The sequence below is a fragment of the Capra hircus genome, chromosome 23 (genome assembly GCF_001704415.2).
Source record: "Capra hircus breed San Clemente chromosome 23, ASM170441v1, whole genome shotgun sequence".
NCBI classification, from domain to species: Eukaryota; Metazoa; Chordata; class Mammalia; order Artiodactyla; family Bovidae; genus Capra; species Capra hircus.
The window spans coordinates 36258302-36281492 of record NC_030830.1 but is presented as its reverse complement, the minus strand read 5'-3'; the positions used below and the strand labels follow the sequence as shown (position 1 = coordinate 36281492).

At 43.9% G+C, this 23191-nt stretch overlaps 1 protein-coding gene across 1 annotated transcript in view; it reads right to left on the bottom strand.

Moving 5' to 3' along the window:
* Window positions 1–2152, bottom strand: part of GLO1 (glyoxalase I) — a 29521-nt gene extending 27369 nt beyond the window's left edge. The window contains exon 1 of the mRNA XM_005696284.3: window positions 1976–2152. Within this exon, the coding sequence (XP_005696341.1) occupies window positions 1976–2059 (84 nt within the window). The 5' untranslated portion in view covers window positions 2060–2152. The remainder of the gene's footprint in view (window positions 1–1975) is intronic.

Below are 23191 nucleotides of genomic sequence, written 5' to 3'. Positions count from 1 at the left end.
TGCTCTTTACATATATCAGATGATCAATCATCACTGAATTTACGCTTTCCTTGTGCCAAGCTTCAAAACACTATAGTCAGTATCTAGAAGCAGAACAGGGTGGAGACTAGAGTGTGGGCTCTCCCTAGGGAAATTACTCAGCACCACTGTGCCATTGTCTACTTATATGTAACATGGAAATGAGTATGCCTTCCTCGCAGCTGTGAGGATCAAATGAAGTAATGTACTTAACAACAGAGAAGGGGATGGCAATCCACTCCAGTATTATTGCCTTGAGAATCCCATGGATAGAGGAGTCTGGTGGGCTACAGTCCATGGGGTCGCAAAGAGTTGGACACGACTGAGCAACTAAGTACACACACTTAACAAACCAGGGCCTGGCACAACTCAACACATACCAGCTACTATTAATATTACACAGTCCATTTTATGTCCCCCATATGGCATTTCAAGAGTGAAAATGACTAATTCCCCAAAATAATTCCTTCAAATCAAGAGAAATCTACTTAAATTGAGAATGCATAAATTAAGATCACAAGGGATTGTATCAATCAATTTCATCAAGCTCTCTTTGGAATTTTTTTTTTAAACAGTCCAGTATATAAAATGTCCAGTTATCTGGATAACTAATTTACACTGAATAACTCAACCGGTATTATGTGAAATAACATGGTATTTAACATTAAAGAGTATAAAAATAAGATAAGTGTGAGAGGAAATGTATATATTTATTTCTTCCCCCTTAGTCTTGCAGTGACTAACATTTTTCCTAAGCTAAGTATTATCAGGTGCTAGTCAAAGGCTTGAGCAATTAGAAGTGTTTGACTCTTCACCCTGAATGTAAAAAGCAAGCAGGGAATAAAGTCAGCAACTGTCTTAAAGGTCTGTACAAAGCAAACACTCAATCTTCAAGGAATTGGAGCTTTTCCAGTCAAATGAATCCATACAAAGGCATTTGCAGACAGTGTTGAGTATGCTGGAGCAAACCCTGGAGTGGCTGCCCTGTCTGATCTTGATAACGCCTGTAGGCACCACACCTGAGTGAGTTACACTGACTCTCAGTACAAACACGTTAAGCAAGCTGAAAAGCCTTCCTATGCAACCAGTCATTCCTCTCAATGGGTCTCAGCTGCAATAAGAGGATTAGTGAAGGAATTTCCATGATTCCCTTTCAGGATTCTAACATCCCTCCTGTGAGGCATTAAGCCCAGGCAGAGGAGTGTCACTGTGAACAACTGTAAAGGCCAACCCAAAGCGAAATTCTGGGCGCGGTTAAAGTCAGGAGCCATCAGATTGGTTTGGAGGCGTTAAACCCAGAGCCAAGGCAGTGACAGAAAAATGACCGGGACTTCCCTGGTGACCCAGTAGCTAAGATTCTGCACTCTCATCAAAAGAGGCTCCCGACAGATCCCTGGTCAGAGAACTAGATCCCACACGCCACAACTAGGAGTTCGCCTGCCAACATCTAAGACACGGCGCAAATAGATAAAAATAAATAATTTTTTAAAAAGAAAAAAAGAAAGAAAAATCATCCAGGCTGGGAGGAGCCGGCACGTAGAAACCTTCGACCAAGACTTGAGTTCTGAAACTGCCCTTACCCGCCAGGGCTATTGACCTGGGGCTGGGGAACAGTCATAACCCACAGACAAGGTGGCTGAGCCTGGCTGAGCCAACGTTTTAGGTAACTGTCCCAAGTCAAACAAATCAAAACAAGCAGGGTCACAGTCTTTCAAACAACTTAAACGGATCCTTTCTCTGATCTCCTGTTGGGACACCCCTGGCCCTCTTCCCGGCCCACTCCGATCCGTCCGAGGCGGGCGGAGCTGCAGCGGTGGCCGGATGAGATTCAAGCCCAGAGTTCGAATCATCCAGCCCAAGCCGGGCCTGGTTGAGCCCGGGAACTGCTCCCTCTGGGGGCCCCGGCCGCGCCACGCAGAGGGGGCCCCGACTCGGGAAAATTAGGTTCTACACCCACCTTGGTGCTGGGGTCCGGGTCGGAGCAACAGCTGAGGGCAGCCTCGTCGGTGAGGCCACCGGACGCGGGCTGTGGTTCTGCCATGGCCGCACTGCTGTATCACGGACGACGGTCCCCGGGAACGCAAGAGGTACCCACACTCCGCCGGCTTCTAAGCGCTTTTCACCAGCTCCGGCGCGACTGCGCCCCAGGGCGGGCGCTGCTGACTTCCAGCCAATCGCTTGCTGGAAAGGAAGTTGGCTTTCTGCTGATTGGGTCCCAGTTCCTCCGCCCACAGCGCTCTACGCCCAAGACTACAATTCCCAATGTGCTTCGCATATGATGGAGGGCTGCGTGTCGTTTTAAAAAAAAAAAAAAAACCAAACCCAAATCGGCCCGAAGAAAGTGCGGTTTCTCACTGTCACTTGATGACCTAATTTGGTTTCTATTTAACTACTAAAGTTCAATAATCACCCATACCTCAAGGCTGCCACGTGGTAGGAGATAGGAATCTGATGAAAAGAGCTATAATTTTTAAATTATAAGGACCTAAAACGATTTTCTCAGTTTAAGCAGTAGAGGATAATTAAAGCAACTCTGACTTAGTGAAAAACCTAGGTTTCGAGTTTTGGCTCCACTATTTATTAGCTCTAAAAGTTTGGAATAATTACTGACGTTTCTCTGAGCTTCCTTGATGGATTTTGGTGAGGATCAAATAAGATTTAAGTTACGGTTTCACTACTTATCTAAATGTCCATGACTTTCATCGTCTTTTATGTTGATTTTGCTAAGGCATGTATTTTAATTATGTTCATTGGACGACTTAGTCATCGCTGTGTTTTGATGACTGGCACGTAATAGATTGTCGATAAATACTTCATGTTGTTGAGACTAAATGATCATGACCAGTGTAAAAATAATTTAGAAAAGGACTTTATGTTAATAAATGAATGAGGCATGAGATTTGACAAGAGTTTCTAAGTGAAGAGCAGGGTCTTTCTAAATTAGCAAGAAGATAACAGATGGATGTCAGGAATTTGGATTGCAGGGAGTTGGGCAAAATAAAAACTAACTTACTCACCAAATCAAACAAGCAGGGCAGGGAGGCACCTGGTACCATGTACCTGGCCACCCCCAAGATGTCTCCATCTCTCATCTCAGCTTCATTTTGTTCCATATACCTGCTCCACTAGTCTAGAAACCTGGAACTCTCAGCCTCTTACCAGAGAGAGAGGGAACCTCTTCCCTGAATTCTGATTTTGATAAAATCCAGAGAGGAGCCTATGATTGGCCTAGACTAGGACCTGTACTTACTCCCATGGTCAGGGCACTGTGACTGACAGCCTGGGTTAGAACCACCAGGTTGGAGTTGGGGGGTGAAGCAGTTCTCCCAAAGGAAAGAGATGCTGCTCATATAGGAAGAAAAGTGTGAAAGTGTTAGTTGCTCAGTCATGTCCACTCTCTGCAGCCCCGTAGAGTATAGCCCACCAGGCTCCTCTGTCCATGGAATTCTCCAGGCAAGAATACTGAAGTGGGTAGCCATTCCCTTCTCCAGAGGATTGTCCCAAGTCAGGGATTAAACCCAGGTCTCACACACTGCAGCCAGATTCTTTACCATCCTGTGCAAACTGAAGCATAAGATGCCCACTGCAAAAAGACGGGCAGGATAAGCATTTCAAAATAAATTCTGTGTACACCTCGTAAGGTAAAGGAACTAGAGAAGGGGAGGTTCAGAGAAAGGACGAGACGGATACTCTACAGGAACTGATAACCTTTAATGAGGTGAGAAGGGGCAGCAGTCAGACTGTGAACTGCTGCTCTAGGTCAAGAAAAGAGCAGGTATATATAGAAAACATATATATGCAGAAATACATTGTTTTGAGGGGATGTGTTTTTCCTCAAGATTATTTTGATTAGTTAGCTTTCAGCAACTGGGGCAAGGAATTCCTGAGACTGGCCGGAGACTGGGGTTGGCTGGGAGCTGAACGTAATCATTCTTAATGTTCATTTCTTTCTTTGGGGGGAGAGTTCTTTATTCTGTATAGAATGGTGGGGAGGACCTGGAGGTGAGTTTTAACTCCAGGCTATTTTGAGCTGTGTAGCTTTCCTTCATTCCAGACCCCAAGGAATATATAAAAAGAGAAAGAGAGATGGGTGTTGTCAATGTTCAGGGTTTTTTCGTGCTGGTAATTGAGGGTCGGGGGTTTGTGTTCTGGGAGGAAGGAAGTCTAAGGCCTGTAGTGTTGATTTTCTATTCTAGCTGCCAAGGTCTCGAGCAGAACAGTCTTAACTTGATCTTGAGAAATGACTTGGATTTGGTCCTGGAGGAATCCCTTGAAAAGATTAAGCAAATAAGGTCCAAATGTGAATAGGAGGATAATGAATATGAATGGTCCAAGAAGGGGCAAAACCGAAGGCATCCAGGTCCAATCCATCAACCATGACTGCCAGGAGTTGCTTAATCTCTGGCGGAGTCAAGAAGCTCGATCTGTAAGGTTTTTTTGCAGCTTCCTGGACAATACCTGACTAGTTGGCATAGAAGCAGCAAGATTCATCCATAAAAAGTCACAAACCTCTCTTTTCTGCAGTTAGTAAATCTAATCCCATTCTATTTGGAATTGAGATGATATTTTGGATAGTTATTAGACCTTGGGTTATTTTCTGGAGGCTGTCTGATAGGTCTTTAGATACTGCATGGTAGCTTTGGATGGAGGTGGTTAGTCCAGCAGTTCTTGTTCCAATTCTAGCCGCTATTCCTAGTCCCACTAAGAGGGGAATGAAATGATGGTTCATTTCATTCGTTTGTGAATGAGAGGAATGGGTAGGGGTTGATCATTGGGGGCTATAAAAATGTTTGGACTGGAGTATACCAGGGTGCAGATTCCAGTCCAATTAGTAGGTAAACAGAGGTATATAGACGCCCCACACAAGAAAAACAGGCTAAGTGTCACAATACAACAGCTGAAGTCAATAGCGAAGAGGAGTCAGGGGATGGGGGTTTGATCGTTCGTTCAAGAACAGTCAGGGAACCCACTAAGGTGGCCCCAACAATGGGAGAAGTGGAGGAATATGCTGAGGGAAACCATCCTGTAAAGGCTAAAGAGTGTCCTGTAGGACCAGAAACATTATATATAGCTTTTCCAGTGGCAAAGAGTAAAGTGGAGGCATGATTACACATGGATTTAGGGATTATGCCCACGGGTTGGTCATATGAGCTATTTCAGGAATTTCTAGGTATGCAAAAAGGAGCTGGTCGTAATAGTGTTACTCTCTGGGTGATAGGGCCTCCATTGGAGGTTTTCCATTGTAGGAGGGAAGGTCAGTGAGTAAAGATTCTAAGAGTTTGTCCAAATTTCGGATTTGATCATTAGTGTGAAGATATTTAAGATTTGAGACTTATAAAGGCTCTCCACAGGATGAGTGGTATAGAGATATGTTACCAGTGGTCCAGTCAAGGATGGATGTGGGGAGGGCTGAATCTCCCAGAGGAGTTATAGATAGACATATCCAGCAGTCTTTAGCCAATTGTGGCTTAGACGCATTGAGGAGAGTATGGGTTAAATTAAGGGTCTGGAATAGATAGTTGAGGTGAGGATTTTGAAAGAGTTCTTGAGTCAGAGGAAAGAGAGAAGATAAAAAGAAGATGTCAAGCAACATTTGGGGAAGTGAATATATGATAGACTACTGTGGAGAAGAATTGAATTTCGAAAGGGTAAAAGTTATAAAAGGTTCCCTGCAGCCACAGGGTGAAGATGTAATCTTCAACGTGTTTGAACGTGGATCCTTGAGGACTCACGACCCAGATATCTGCCAGGAATTGTTCCAGAAATAATTGTAGCTGTGAAACTGATAGGTTCATCCGTCATCAGTTGGGGCCAGTGGAAGCCGGGAGAACTTTAGAGTTATAGGGCCTCTGTGAGAAACTTGGTAAGTATTAGTCTGATAAGCATTCTCATCATTGGGCTGCATAACCTTTTTTTAGTCAAGTAATGTGCACCCAAGGGGTGATTTCTTTTAATTTTGCAGCGGTAGGGGTCAGCAGAATTACCGTGTAGGGTCCTTGCCATTTTGGGGTTAGATCTGAGTGGGACTGAACTGTCATATACACTTTGTCTCCTATTTGGAGGGATGGGTACGGGAGGTTGGGATGTGGTCAAGGGAGTAGGTTATCCATATGTTGCCAAAGGGCATCTCATATCTGGGCAAGTAAGGGAAAAGGAAGGTGGGATGGTAGTTTGGGACCATCATGGGAGTGGGGGAGTCCTAAAGGTACTATGGGCCTCCCATACATGGCTTTGAATGGCCTGATATTTAGAGGTTTTTTTGGTAAGGCCCGGAACTTTAAGAGGGCTAAAGGAAGGAGTTTAGTCCAATCTCGATGAAGTTTGATTGTTAATTTGGTCAGAGTTTCTTTTCAGATTCGGTTGGCTCTCTCAACCTTACCTGAGGACCGCAGGTGATAAGGAATGTGAAACCTCCAAGGAACTTGAAGGGTTCGTGCAATATTTTGGGTGATTTGGGATGTGAACTCGGGCCTGTTGTCAGATTGGAGGGAGGAGGGCATTCCAAACGTAGGGAGAATTTCAGTAAGAATAAGGTGAGTCGCAGTAGGGGCTTGTTTGTTAGTAGTTGGGAAAGATTCAATCCATCCAGAAAATGTATCTACAAAGACTAGGAGGAATTTAATCCTTTTTGCGAGTGGCATGTGGGTAAAATTTACTTGCCAGTCTTGTGCAGGAAGATGCCCGCAAATTTGGTGGATAGGAAAGGAGGGGGGTGAATGTTAGAATTAGGGTTTGTCCGCTGACAAGTGATACAAGTTTGGGTCAGATTATTTAAATAAGCCACATTATCTTTAGTCAGCTCAATAAAGTTCTGAAGGAAAGTCTTAAGTACATTTGCAGAGGGGTGGAAAAGGGAATATAAATATGAAAGTTATGTGTGGATGTTAGGCTTGTCAGTTTGGGCTATAGTAAAGACAGGACTAACAGAGGCGGCCTGCCACTTTGCTTCGTGATCCGCTATATTGTTATAAAAGGAGATAGGGCCATGTCACAATCCCATGTAACTGACAGTGGTGGAAGCAATTGGTGCCTTGGAGAGTGAGACTCTGTAGCCCCAGTTGCCTCGGGCATTGAATACTGTCTCAGTGTAGACTAGGCAGTTATGGTGAGAGGAACTACATTACAATAAATTGTCTACATATTGAAGTAAGGTAGTAGACCCTAGGTCTAAAGTTTGTAGGTCTCTTTGAAGGGCTTGACCAAGAAAATGAGGGCTATCTCTAAACCCTTGTGGCAAAACGGTCCAACTTAATTGTTGAGATTGATATGTGGCTGGGTCTGTCCAGGTAAAGGCAAATAGGGGCTGTGAAAAGTGGTGTAGAGGTATAGTAAAGAAAGCATTTTGAGGTCTAATACTGTGAAATAGAGTGTGCCGGGGGGAATATGTGAGAGAAGGGTGTAGGGATTGGTGACCACAGGGTGTAAGGGTATTATGGCCTCATTGATCCTGTGAAGATCTTGGACTAGACGCCAGGGGCGGGGGTCCCTTTTTGACTGCCAGTATGGGGGTATTATGGGATGAAGAGATAGGCCGCAAAAAGCCGGCTTTGGCAGTCGGGAGATTAGTGGTTTAAGTCCTTGTCGGGATTCTGTAGTCAGGGTATACTGAGTTTGGGTTGTGACCTGAGAGAGATTCTTAAGAAAAACCTGTACAGGGAATGGTGTTGAACTACTGATGGGGCTTCGGTGTCCCAAACCCAAGGATCTCTCAGGGGAAGATCAGGGAGCAGGTTTTGGGAGTGAGGGCTGACCAAGGGTTCAGGTGCCATTTGGATGCAAAGAACTGATGTGGGATCTAAGAATGGGAGGTTGATAGAAGTTTGCAGCTTAGAGAGATGATCATGTCCCATTAATGCCATTGGGCATTGAGGAACTACTATAAAAGAATGTGTTAATGTTGTTTTGCCAAAAGAACAAAGGAGAGGGGGACGTTATTTGGGGATGAAAAGGGACCTTTTCATGAGACCCTTTTGATGGCCACTTCTGAAGGTTAGAGAGGGCCCTGAAAGGAGGTTAAAAGTGAAAAGGCCACTCCAGTGTCCATTATAGGGCTTCCCTGGTGACTCAGAAGTTAAAGCATCTGCCTGCAATGCGGGAGACCAGGGTTCAATCCCTGGGTTGGGAAGATCCCCTGGAGAAGGAAATGGCAACCCACTCCAGTATTTTTGCCTGGAGAATCCCATAGAGAGAGAAGCCTGGTAGGCTATAGTCCACGGGGTCGCAAAGAGTTGGACACAAATGAGCTTTCACTTGCAGTGTCTATTATGAATGAGACTTCATGTATGGCCACTGTGCCAATTACCTGAAGCTCCAAGTCCGTCCATATGGGGCGTACTTGGGGTCTGAAGCCTGGGCTCTATCACTGGAATAATTTAGGCACAATTGGATCATCTCTCAGCTCGTCCAAGGAACCATGGTCTGGGGTGTCAGGGCCCCCCAGAGTCTGGTTCCCAGCCCATTGTTGTTGGGCCTGAGGTGGACCCCGAGATTTGGTAGGTAGTGCCCAAGGACAATCCATTTTCCACTGGCCCCATTGTTTGCGGGTGGGGCAGGGTTTGGTGGGTGGCCAGGGGTTTGGGCAGGATTTAGCCCAGTATCCCATTTGGTTGCATCTGAAGCAGGGGCCTGGAGGGTTAGGTCCCATACAGGTGGGCTGAGGTTGATGGGCCAAAGGGGTTGAATTTTTTTCTTGGATAGCTGCAACGAATAAAGCATATTTGGCCTTTCTTTCATTTTCTTTTTCCTTGTTTGCTTCTTCCTCTCTATTATTGAAAACTTTAAAGGCTATTTCTAGGAGATCTTGCTGAGGGGTTTCGGGGCCCTTTTCTAACTGATGTAGTTTTCAGTGAATATCGGGGGCTGACTAACTTATGAACTGGACGTGTAAGTATAGGAGTCCGGCAGGGGTGAAAATATCCAGGTTATTGTATTTCTGGACTGCCTCAGTAAGCTGCGAAAGAAAAAGGGCAGGGTTTTCATCCTTTTCTTGAGTCACTTCTCTAATCTTATCGTAGTTCACATGAATGTGAGCGCTTTTAGCATTCCTTTTAGCAAACAGATGGTCATATGATGTAGGTACCTGGTGCTGGCGTTGCTGGCTTGATACGTCCAGCGTGGCTCAGTTAAAGGAACTGCATCATCAGCTGCTGGATTAGTCCTATCTTGGTTATGGAGCTGATCAGCATGAGTTCCGGCTGCCTGCCATATCCACTTTTCATCAGGGGTTAAAGTGGCATTTAGGATGTAGTAAAGATCATTCCAGGTTAGATGATATGCTTGTGTAAGGCAGAGGAATTCCTTCCTATATCTACTAGGATTTTCTGAAAAAGACCCCAATTTTTCTTCAGTTTGGCTCATATCGGAAATTGAGAAAGGCACATGAACCCATGTAGGGCCCTCTGGTCCCGCTGCCTCTCTGAGCGGAAACATGTGTTTGTTTCGGGACCTGGTCAATGGAGGGGGAGTGGAAATCTCTTTTGGGGTTCGTGGGGTCATTGTTTCCCGATTTGGAGGAGGAAGGGCTAGAGGGTGAGGTCTCATCTCTGGAAGCCTCATCTCTGGAGTGGTAGGAAGGAGGCTCACCTGCCAGGTTGAAATCAGGAGCTGAGGGTTTAGGGGGCCTTTTAAGGTCTTTAGATTTGGATTCTTTTGTAGTGGAGGGGGAGAGAAAACAGAGGAGGATTTGATAAGCAGAACAGTCCTTGCAGAGAGAAGGATGGCTTCTAAGGTCCCAGAAGGCTTGAATACAGGGGACCTCTGAACATTTGCCATTCTGTTTGAGGAAGTTAGTGAGATCTGATAAAATATTAAAATCGAAAATCCCAAACTCAAGCCAGCGGTTTGGTTATCCAATTTGTACTGAGGCCAAATTTGAGTACAAAGTGACTCGAGTTTCTGAACCTTGAGATTAGTCAAGAGTAGAAGTTTGAGGTTTCATTTTACCCAGGCCAAGGGAGAGTCCCGTGGGACAGATTAACTTGACCCCATAGCAAATGGCTAGCGACTGTCTGGTCAAGAGAAAAGGTCATCACCTAATCTTTCAACTGGGCAAAGGAAGAGAGAGACTCTGAAGGAGGGAGGGGCGTCCCCCAAGTCCCTCCCCAGAGGGCCTTTTGGCTGGAGGGTTCCCTGGGAACCCGGAAAGGAGGATAGTCTATGGTGCCCTAGAGTACCATCCGAGCTTACCTGGGCTACTGGGTCAGGCGCGAATTCATGGTGGATGGTGGGAGGTTGAATGGCAAAAGGCCTCTGTCCTGGAGTTGGTCAGTCTCTCAAAAAAGAGAGTGTAGAGAAAAGAGGAAGACAGAAAGAGAGAGAGAGAGAGATGCCAATATTCCTTGGGGTACATGGAAAACCAATAACACCCTTAACACAGGGTTTGTACGGCTCACGAAGGCACAGAGTGTCCTCTTGAGGAGGTCTTGAAAGACCAGGTGGGAAAGTGAGCTTGGCAGGTTTCCACGATCCAAAGAGCTGGCCGTGAAGAATGAGAATGAGAATGAGAGGGAACCTCAACCTTCTGGGTTTTGGCACCAAAAATGTAAGGTAAAGGAACTGGAGAATGTGAGGTTCAGAGAAAGGATGAGACCGATGCTCTACAGGAACAGATCACCTTTAATTAGGCGAGAAGGGGCAGCAGTCAGACTGTGAACTGCTGCTCTAGGTTAAGAAAAGAGCAGATATATATAGAAAACATATATATTCGGAGATGCATTGTTTTGAGGGGATGTGTTTTTCCTCAAGATTATTTTGACTAGTTAGCTTTCAACAACTGGGGCAAGGAGTTCTTGAGACTTGCCGGAGACTGGGATTGGCTGGGAGCTGAACATAATCAGTCTTAATGTTCATTTCTTTCTTTGGGGGAGAGAGTTCTTTATTCTGTATAGAATGGTGGGGAGGACCTGGAGGTGAGTTTTAACTCCAGGCTATTTTGAGCTGTGTAGCTTTCCTTCACACCTGGTACTAACTTACTGGGGAATACTGAGTCAAAACTCATTGTACTAGAGTTACAGTACTTAGACATGAAGTACTTAGACCTTAAAGCTGCTAAACCCAGGGATTGAGGCAAGACCTTTGACACACTGTGTATTACCAGTAAATTTCTGCATAGGAAATCCAGATAAAACAAATTTGTCTGAAATATTTTATTGAAAAAACATTCCAAACTGTTTTTCCTCCAACCCCTCTGGTGAATTTCCCAGAATATATGAGAGATAAACCATATAAATGGATAGGAAGACCCAATATCATACAATGCTTTTTCCTTTATAAATTAATACATTAATGTAATGCAATTCCAATTAAAATCCTGATGGGTTTTTCAATGAATTGAATAAGCCAATTGTAGATTCTAATTTTAGAACCCCAAATAGCCAGCCGCATTTGAAGAATAAATACGGGGAATATCCTGGTGGCTTAGTGGTTACGATTCAGCGCTTCCACTGCTGTGGCCCAGGCCGAGGAACTGAGATTTCCCAAGCCATTTGGCAAGGCCGAAAAAAACCAGTAGGGAAACCTACCTATCTAAATAACAAGAGTAAGGGACTTGCTTGGTGGTCCAGTGGTTAAGAATCCACCTTCCAATGCAGGGACACAGGTTTGATCCCTGTTCGAGGAAGTGAGAGCCCACATGCAGTGGGGCAACTAAGCCCGCAGGCCATAACTACTGAGCCCAGGAGCTCTGGAGCCTGCACACCATAACCAGAGGAGCTGTCGAGCTGCAACAGAAGATCCCACATGCCACAGTGAAGATTCTGAGTGCAGCAACCAAGACCTGATGAAGCCAAGTAAATGAATAAATAAGTAAATAAATCTACAGGAAAACAATACGGTGATGGCACTGGTATAGATTAATCAATGGAAACTCTGACAAGCAGCTCTAAAACAACTCCAGTAATCCCCAGCTCCTGGTATTTATGCTCTTGAGTTAGCCCCTCCCTTTGAATGTAAGTTTGGTGACTCACTTCTTAGAAAGAGAATATGGCAGAAGTGATGGGCTGTCACTTCCAAGTTAAACTATGTAACGACTGTGATTCTTGTCTTGGGATCTCTCTCTCTCTTTTTCTCCAATCTCTCATAAGAGGGTACCATGTTGCAAGCAGCACTATAGAGAGACCCAGGTAAAAAGGAATTGATGTTCCCAGTGAATAGCCAGTGAGGACCTGAGACTTGCCAATGGCCATGTAAGTGAGCTTGGAAGTTCTCTTCTAGGGAACTTTGAGATGACTGCTGCCCCAGGTGGCTCCTTAACTTTGATTTTGTGAGAAATCTTGAGACATAACTACCCGGGTAGTCCACTCCCAGATTCCTAACCTACAGAAACTATGAGATGATAAATTTTTGTTGTTTTTAGCTGCTAAAGTTTTGGAGTAATTTGTTATGCAGTGATACACAGCTAACACATGCATGCACATGAAAATCTGATTTAGATCAGAGCTAGTACTGCAGATCAGTGGGGAAAGGCTGACTTTTTCAATGAACTGTGCTGGAACACTATCATTTATCTATATGAATAAAGTAATTTTCTTCATTTCATACCATAAAGAAAAACAGAAGTCCAACTGCATTAAAGATATAAAAGTGAAAACGCAAAACTTAAACATGTAAAGAATAAGATATCAGAGAATTGCTTTATAAATTCATGGTAGGAATTTCTTAATGAGATGTAAAAGCACAAAATATAAAAGAAAAAATATTCTAACTAAAGCACACCATTAAAAAAGGAAAAAGACAAACCACAAAGCGGGAGAAAGTAGGGGAAACACACATAGCCAACAAAGGATCAGTATCCATAACATGTAAAAACCCTTACAAATCAATGAGAGAAAGGAAACTCAATAGAAAAAATGTCAAAAGAGAAAAATAAGCAGTTTACAAAAGACAAAACACAAGTAGCTAATAGGCACATGAAAAAAATGCTCTAACTTGCTGGAAAACAGGGAAATGCAATTAAATATAAAAATGAGGTTTCTTTCCTACTCTTCTGATTGAGAAAAATTGAAAATTTTGTTGTCTACCAGTATCAAGTGTTGGTGTGAATGAGGAGCAATGTTTACTGGTGGAAACCAAAATTATTATAAACATTTTGGAAAATAATTTGACAGTATCTAAAGTAAGCAAAACATTCAAACATTTGGGTAGTTCACAAAATTTAGAACTAGTTGAACAATCAGGTCTTGGGAGAAATAGGAAGAGAGACTTTCCATGGATTCAGGATAGTTTCTCTGGATTCATCAGTAGACCGATTTGCTCAAATCCCCTTTTATCTTTGTGTGTCTCCATTCAAGATTTACAGTCTTGCCGAGAGTCTAGCTAATCTAGTTTTCACATGCATATACCCGCAGGGCTCTGAGAGCACTGTCCTCCAGAATCACAAGACAGGAGAAATTCCCCAAACCTGGAGGAAGGAGGGCTGGGCAGACAAAAGATGTTTACAGTTTTGTGATAGCAATGTAAAATACTCTTTTATCATATTTCAAATAGGTTATGGTTGTGACTAGGAAGACTGTTGATTTTTTGCATAGTAATATTGCAAGCAGCCATCTAACAGAATTCTCATATTCTTTTTTAAAACTGATTAATTTATTTTAATTGGAGGCTAATTACTTTACAGTATTGTGGTGGTTTTTGCCATACATTGACAAGAATCAGCCATGGGTGTACATGTGTCCCTCCATCCCAAACCCCCCTCCTGAACCCACCTCCTACCTCCCTCCCCATCCCATCCCTCTGGGTTGTCCCAGTGCACTAGCTTTGAGTGCCCTGTTTCATGCATCAAACTTGGACTGGTCATCTATTTCACATATGGTAATATACATGTTTCAATGCTATTCTCTCAAATTATCCCACCCTTGCCTTTTCCTACAGAGTCCAAAAGTCTGCTCTCTTTTGCTATCTTGCATATAGGGTCATTGATACCATCTTTAATATACTGTATTGGTGTTTTTCTTTCTGACTTACTTCATGCTGTATAATAGGCTCCAGTTTCATCCACCTCATTAGAACTGACTCAAATGTGTTCTTTTTAATAGCTGAATAACATTCCATTATGTATATATACCACAACTTCCTTATCCACTCATCTGCTGATGGACATCTAGGTTGCTTCCATATCCTAGCTATTGTAAACAGTGTTGCAGTGAACACTGGGGTACACGTATCTCTTTCAGTTCTGGTTTCCTAAGCCCAACAGTGGGATTGCTGGGTTGTATGACCTCTTGAGTAACCTATATGCAGGTCAGGAAGCAATAGTTAGAACTAGACGTGGAACAACAGACTGGTTCCAAATAGGAAAAGGAGTACGTCAAGGCTGTATATTGTCACCCTGCTTATTTAACTTCTATGCAGAGTACATCATGAGAAACGCTGGACTGGAAGAAGCACAAGCTGGAGCTAAGATTGGCAGGAGAAATATCAATAACCTCGGATATGCAGATGACACCACCCTTATGGCAGAAAGTGAAGAGGAACTAAAAAGCCTCTTGATGAAAGTGAAAGAGGAGAGTGAAAAGGTTGGCTTAAAGCTCAACATTCAGAAAACGAAGATCATGGCATCTGGTCCCATCATTTCACGGGAAATAGATGGGGAAACAGTGGAAACAGTGTCAGACTTTATTTTGGGGGGCTCCAAAATCACCGCAGATGTTTACTGCAGCCATGAAATTAAAAGACGCTTACTCCTTGGAAGAAAAGTTATGACCAACCTAGATAGCATATTCAAAAGCAGAGACATTACTTTGCCAACAAAGGTCCGTCTAGTTAAGGCTATGGTTTTTCCAGTGGTCATGTATGGATGTGAGAGTTGGGACTGTGAAGAAAGCTGAGCACCGAAGAATTGATGCTTTTGAACTGTGGTGTTGGAGAAGACTCTTGAGAGTCCCTTGGACTGCAAGGAGATCCAACCAGTCCATTCTAAAGGAGATCAGTCCTGGGTGTTCTTTGGAAGGAATGATGCTAAAGCTGCAACTCCAGTACTTTGGCCACCTCATGGGAAGAGTTGACTCATTGGAAAAGACTTTGATGCTGGGAGGGATTGGGGGCAGGAGGAGAAGGGGACGACAGAGGATGAGATGGCTGGATGGCATCACTGACTTGATGGACGTGAGTTTGAGTGAACTCCGGGAGTTGGTGATGGACAGGAAGGCCTGGTGTGCTGCAATTCATGGGGTCACAAAGAGTCGGACACGACTGAGTGACTGAACTGAACTGATGGCAGTTCTACTTCCAGTTTTTTAAGGAACCTCCACACTGTTCTCCATAGTGGCTGTACTAGTTTGCATTCCCATTAACAGTGTAAGAGGGTTCCCTTTTCTCCACATCCACTCGAGCATTTACTGTTTGTAGACTTTTTGATAGCAGCCATTGTGACCAGCGTGAGATGGTACCTCACTGTGGTTTTGATTTGCATTTCTCTGATAACGAGTGATGTTGAGCATCTTTTCACGTGTTTGTTATCCATCTGTATGTCTTCTTTGGAGAAATGTCTGTTTAGTTTTTTGGCCCATTTTTTGATTGGTTTGTTTATGTTTCTGGTATTGAAGCTGCATGAGCTGCTTGTATATTTTGGAGATTAGTTCTTTGTCAGTCACTTCATTTGCTATTATTTTCTCCTATCCTGAAGGCTGTCTTTTCACCTTGCTTATAGTTTCCTTCATTGTCCAAAAGCTTTTAAGTTTAATTAGGTCTCATTTGTTTATTTTTGGTTTTATTGAATTCTCATATTAACAGTTTTTAAACACTGAAAATAGATTTCTAATTAAATGATAGATTTTCATTGAAATTAGATCAAGGAACAATTTAACATAAATTGGGTGCTACAAAACTAGACAGCCTATTAAAAAGCAGAGACATTACTTCACTGACAAAGATCTGTCTAGTCAAAGCTATGGTTTTTCCAGTAGTCATGTATGGATGTGAGAGTTGAACCATAAAGAAAGCTGAGCACCAAAGAATTGATGCTTTTGAACTGAGGTGTTGGAGAAGACTCTTGAGAGTCCCTTGGCCTGAAAAACGATCCAAACAGCCCATCCTAAAGGAAATCAGTCCTGAATGTTCATTGGAAGGACTGATGCTGAAGCTGAAACTCCAATACTTTGGGCACCTGATGCAAAGAGCTGACTCATTGGAAAAGAGTGGGAAAGACTGAAGGCAGGAGGAGAAGGGGATGATAGAGGATGAGATGGTTGGATGGCATCACCGACTCAATGGACATGAGTTTGAGCAAGCTCCAGGAGTTGGTGATGGACAGGGAAGCCTGGCGTGCTGCAGTCCATGGGGTCGCAAAGAGTCGTACATGATTGAGTGACTGAAATGAATGAGTATATTTAGTAGAGGACAGGACCTTCTTGAGGCAATCAGTGAAGTTTTCCTTGAGAGGTAGCATTTCGACTGAGGTATGTAAGATTAGGGGCTTTCCTGGTGGCTCAGTAGTAAAGAATCTATCTGCCAAGCAGGAGACGCAGGTTCTATCCCTGGGTCAGGAAGATTCCCTGGAGGAGGAAATGGCAACCCCCTCCGGTATTCTTACCTGGGAAATACCATGGACAGAGGAGCCTGGTGGGCTACAGTCCATGGGGTCGCAAAGGGATCAGACATGACTTAGCGGCTAAAAACAACAAGAAGTTAAAGACAGTGTGTCCTACTAAGTATATATCCAGAAGATTATCGTGCTTACCCTCTAAGTATAAGAAACAAGATTTGAATAGAAAAAAAGATTGATAAAACCTAAATGTCCAACTGTGAGAAAATAAATTGTGTTATTTTCATACAGTGGAATAATATACATAAGTGAAGATGTCTGAGGAACATATTCTAACACTGATAAATCTCACAAACAGAAGTTAAATAATTAAAAGTTGCAAAGGAATGTACATGACCAATACAATTTTTGCCAAGTTTTAAACTCTGTGTGAATATAATGAGGCTTCCCTGGTGGCCCAGATGATAAAAAATTCTGCCTGCAATGCAGGAGACCTGGGTTCGATCCCTGAGTCAGAAAGCTCCCCTGGAGGAGGGCATGGCAACCCACTGAAGTAGCCTGACAGGTTACAGTGCCTAGAGTCACAAGGGGTCGGACATAACTGAAGTGACTGAGCATGCACACGAGGACATAATGTATTCAGTTCAGTCGCTCAGTTGTGTCTGACTCTTTGTGACCCTATGGACTGCAGCATGCCAAGCTTCCCTGTCCGTCACCATCTCCTGGAGCTTGCTCAAACTCATGTCCATCGAGTCGGTGATGCCATCCAACCATCTCATCCTCTGATGTCCCCTTATCCTCCTGCCTTCAATCTTTCCCACCATCAGGGTCTTTTCCAATGAGTCAGCTCTTTGCATCATATGGCCAAAGTATTAGAGTTTCAACTTCAGCATCAGTCCTTCCCATGAACATTCAAGACTGATTTCCTTTAGGATGGACTGGTTTGATCTCCTTGCAGTCCAAGGGACTCTCAAGAGTCTTCTCTAACACCACAGTTCAAAAGCATCAATTCTTTGGCCCTCAGTTTTCTTTATGGTCCAACTTTCACATCCACATATGACTGCTGGAAAAAACTCTCACATCCATATATGACTACTGGACATATTTTAGGGGGACATAATTCAACCCACTTCAAGGCACATATAGCTGTTTTGTTGTTTTTGTTAGTAAAATTAAGATTAGGAAATTTACTTAGAGTATATTTAAAATAATTTTATGGTAGAGTTAATTGTCCTTAATGAACATTGTTTTACTTGTTCCCTAAGTTCCAATTGTCATTCTTTTTTTGGTCTTTTTATTAAATAAAATGGACAACTAAACAGAATATAGGTGTGCTGTTTCAGCCATAAACCAATAATCCTGGAAGAAATGCTCCAAGAATGAACTGTGGATAATTACTTGAGATATATATGTTCAAGATATTTTACTTGAATGACTACCTAAATTATTATTTGATAATAAGAACAAGTGGCTGTGTTAGGACAATTATTAACAACAAATATTGATAAGCTGTGTGCTTTCATTGCATGCTCCTTCCAACATCTAGACATTTCTTGATGTTTTTCTTTCCGTCAATAGTATCATCCCCTGGAGGAGGAGGATGAGGCGTGAAAGGAAACATCACGGACTTAGGATTTTTTTGAACAGGAAGGGAACTTAGAGATCATCTCATCTCCCACATTTCATTTTATAAATGAGGACACCCAGGACTATAGCAATTTCACAATCTGACTTTCAGAAGTAATTAGTTGAGTAATTGGGTAGCACAGTCCCAGGCCTAAAATTCAGGTCCTCTAATTTCCAGTTCAGTAATTTTTTTCTTTACTACATATGCTAACACTAATAACTGACATTGATTAAGCCATTACTGTGTACTACTGTGCTAAGTGTTTTTGTATACATTCCCTCCTTGTATTTGCAGGAACATTTAATTCTCCGGGTCTTGGGCAGTCTAACCATTCAGTGTTTTATATGTACTACACGATGTTTTCTTTCTATTAAGTCTCGAGAAAACTATGCCCATACCTCAGGCATCCTCAGGAATGTTATTATTTGGTAGTTTTCCGTGAACCTAGTTTTCTGCTAGAATTAATGAAACTTTTGCATGGACTGCAATACTAACAAACCTAATGCTACAATCTACATCTTTGGAACAAAAACTCTGTCCATGTTTAGTTTTATTTCTTTAGGATATATTTTCAAAAGAGGAATTTGTAGTTTAAGGCATATAGATATATTTAAGGCTCTTTAAAGAATATGATATTCTGTAACTTATTTCTGACTACATCAAATATAGCTATACCTCTGACTGGGAAGATGGCAAGGATTAAATCTGCCATAACTCTGTGGGTGTCAAAAATAGATGATGAAGCAAGGATGGATCAGAGAGAGACCCTTTATTATGGCCCAACAAATGGCAGAAGCATCACACAGGGGGCTAGTGCTGGGCAACAGTATGGGCCCAGATGCAGATGAGGTTGGAGATAGATGGGCCCCTGGGCTGGACAGCTGGTGTTTGCCAAGTGGAGTAAAATTGAAGCTCTGTTCTCACCTAGACACTCCAGGGACAAAGTTAGTTTATTCTGCTGGAATAAAGAGAGAAGACAACCATGCCTGAGGTCAAGAAAAATGTCCCAGTTTTCACATGTGTAGAAAGACTCCTTGGGAGTCAAAAAGGGAGAAGGTGCCACTCCATAATATGTGTGGACATGCACCCACAGGCCTCTGCAGTAGAATTTATATTAACAAAAGCTGTGCAGGCATCTTGGGGAGGATCACAGGACAGATGAGGTGTGAAAAAAGAAACAGGATAATTGGCCAAAGATAAACAAAGACCTGGACGAATTGTCCTATGTACGTGATTTAAATCACCTCGTAACTGCTCCTCCTCACTAGAGAGGACACCCATATTCTTTCTTTCTGGGTGTATATTTATGCCTGACTTCTGACTTCTATACTCCTCAGTCAAGATACCCACACTTCTCTCCAGGTGTTTATTTCTGTCTTGTTTCTGTCTCAAATAAACAAACTGTTTCTCTGTGTGCTCTCCCACATGTTATGTTGTGTCTCTTAATAATAAACTTTCTCCTGTTTTTACAGATTTTACCTCCTTAAAACATTCTTGCTTTCAAGGCAGGTAAGAGCCAGGGGTACTTTGCTTCTAGCCTCTAGGCCCTGGTGGACTAGTGGCGAGGATTCCTGGTTTTCACCCTGGCTACCCAGGTCCACTTCTTGGGCGGAGAACTAAGATCTCTCTTCACCATTGCTTACTGCATTCTGTCTGAGATCACAGGCAGTGGATTGTGAGGCAGCTAAGACTCCGGGGCTAAACGCTCAGCACCTTCTGTGGCAAGCAGTAAACAAGCCGGTACCCCTCCCCAGGGAAGTGAGCAGTTGCTCCTCACACCATGGTTGCTGCATGGGTTGCTTAATTGCCCGCACACTAGCTAAAGAAACAGTTCAGAGTCAAAGGACAGTTAGGTCTTGCCAGTTTAGCTCTCTCAGCGAGGTGGGCAAGGGCCCTGTGGGCCCATGTGGACTGCCTCATACTGTATGATGCCCGAAGTATTCTTTTCCTTTCTTTTTGTGTGTGTGTGTGTGCTAATTGTAAGTGAACTTATTGAAAATTCAATATGCAACTATTCAATAAAATACTGCTGCTGCTGCTGCTGCTGCTGCTGCTGCTAAGTTGCTTCAGTCTTGTCCGACTCTGTGCTAACCCAGAGACGGCAGCCCACCAGGCTCCCTCGTCCCTGGGATTCTCCAGGCAAGAACACTGGAGTGGGTTGCCATTTCCTTCTCCAATGCATGAAAGTGAAAAGTGAAAGTGAAGTCGCTCAGTCGTGTCCGAATTCTAGAGACCCCATGGACTGCAGCCCACCAGGCTCCTCCGTCCATGGGATTTTCCAGGCAAGAGTACTGGAGTGGGGTGCCATCACCTTCTCCACAATAAAATACTAGACAATTAAAATTATATTCTTAAGGACTGGCATATGTTAGTCGCTCAGCTGTGTCCGACCCTTTGCAACTCGGACTGTAGCCCGCCAGGCTCCTCTGTCCACGGGATTCTCCAGGCAAGAATGCTGGAGTGAGTTGCCATTCTCTTCTCCAGGGAATCTTCCCAACCCAGGGATTGAACCCTGGTCTCCTAAATTGCAGGCAGATTCTTTACCATCTGAGCTACCAGGCAAGCCTTAAGGACTGGTAAAGGAATGTTAAAATACATGAAAATCCTTGAAAATCAAAATTTCGAGATAAAAAGCAGGACCCAAAACTATATGGAGAACACGATCTCACAAAAATATTTTCACATAAGTAGATGAAAATAAAACTAGAAATAAATATGCCAGTCTGTTAAAACTCACGATCTCTGGGTACGAAAATTCTAGTAACTTTTATAACTCTTATGTTTCCCCTGCAGTATTTCTTCATTTGCATAGACCATGGCTTATTTAATTTCACTTGTTTCGTTTAACAGATCTTCCAGGCCTCATTTTAGTTCCATCTGCTCTACATTCAAAGATTGACTTGAACACCTAATTAAAATGGATACCCATCACGCCACTTCACCTGGAAAAGCAGAAATGAACCAGAAAAGGCTACAGGGCGGGGGACCGGGGGTGGGAGGGGCGTGGTAAACTTGTCCGTTTTTCGGTCTTTCTACTCTCTGTATTACCAGTCATAGGTATTTGAGCAAACAAATTCAAAAGAAAACATTTAATGCTCTCTAGTGAGACACGGAGTAACTTCAGAAAACGTTAAATGTCACAGAAAAAACTTTCTGTCAATCCCCTCAAAGCCCTTGGAATCCTCCCAAATACTCCACACCCTTCAAACATTCCATCTCTAGGCAGCTGCTCTCCGTGGCTGGAGAGCGCCTAAACAAGGTTTTAAGTTGCCGGGCTCGCGCGGTGAGTGTCCGCCGCAGCCTGTGGGCTCGCGGGGGTGAGGTGGGGAAGCCCTTCTCCCTGCGCCCGCCGCCCCGACGACCCCCCGCGCCCCGCGTGGAGCCGCGCCCGGCAGAACCGCGCGGGCGCCGGGGAGCGAGCAGGCCTCGGGCTCCCAACGGCCGAGCCTCGGTGGCCGCGGAGGCCGAGCTGGAGCAGCTCCTGGCGCAGCTGAGCTGAGCGGCGCGGCGCCCTCAGGGACGCGCGGAGACCCGGTTCCCCGCCCGGCGGAGGCCCGGCCGACTCGCCTCGCTCTGCGTCCACCTCCCAGCCTCCCCGGTTCCCACCCCGCTACAGCTCCCAGCTGAGCCCCATGCCCTGGCCGATCCCAGTATCTTCCGCTGGACGTCTGAGAGATTCCACAGCCCACTCCCGCTTTTAAGAATTCAAAAGTAAGACCAACAAAATGTCTATCCCTTCAGGCTTTGCTTCTGCTCCCGTCTCCTCCCCACTCCTCTGCACCACGAAAATCTCACCACTAAATTTGACACTTTCCCCAAGCAAGCTGACCCTTTCCTGCTTTCTTGCTAGAATACTCCCCCTTTCCCGTCCTTTGGGGTTTCCCTGGGGGCTCAGCTGGTAAAGAATCCGCCCGCAATGCAGGAGACCTCGGTGAGATTCCAGGGTCGGGAAGATCCTGGAGAAGGGATAGGCTACCCACTCCAGTATTCTTGGGCTTCCTGGTGGCCACCCGCAATGCGGGAGAGCTGGGTTTGGTCCCTGGGCTGGGAAGATCCCCTGGAGCAGGCTATCCACTCCAATATTCTTGCATGGAGAATTCCACGGACAGAGGAGCCTGGCGGGGTACAGCGCATGGGGTTACAAAGAGTCCGACACGACTGAGAGCCTTTCACTTTCTTCCGCCCTTTACTGACGGCTCTAGAGACACAAGTCAAAGTCATCTGTCAGGTTTTTTCCAGAAGTTTCTTTCCCTGCTAGTCTGTGTCAGTTCTCTTGTTCATTCACCTTTTCCTGGCGTACTGACCACCCTGTGCGTTTTTAGCAGTCTGTCATCTCCCCCACACCTCTTCCGTTGTGGACTTTTCTTTAGAGGGGCGTGTCGGTTGCGTATGTAGCCATAGGGACCAAGCACGCAGAAACCCTTAGTAATGGGAAAGGGATAGGGTTACAGAGATGCGCACTAGAGAAAGGGGTGTGGTTGAAATGGCAGCTTGCTCCTGGAAATAACCAGGGATGCCTTTGTGGAGGTTCAGTGAACCTCCAGAATTGAACTTAAAGAGAAGGGGTAGTGGAAATTTCGAATGAGTGCGTGTGGCATCAAGTTGTCTGGGGAGGAGGACAAGGAAGGACGAGCAGGAGAAGATGAAAGGGTGTTTATCCTCTTACAGCCAGTAAAGCTGCCCTTTCACTGCAGAATTAGTCGCGCTAAATCCTAAAATTTAGAAGGAAATTTAGGTTCCAAATTTTAAGTCTTAAGATATATAGGAGGAAAATTATTTGTGTTATAGTATATGATACAGACTCATAGAACACAAGTAAAATATACACATGATAATAATTTTCAAAAATCCATTAAGTTATCAAATTGAAAAGCACAACTCTTCCTCTACTTCTCTCATCCAGCCTTTCTCACTCAAGATAATGGTTCATAATTCATTGTGTCTTTCCCAGAAAGTTTTAATGTATTTTTATCATGTCTAAACTACTGATTATAATTGTATGCAATTACATAAATGGAAATTCCATAGTTTATGTAAAAACATAAAGGAAAAAAGATATGAGTAAAGGA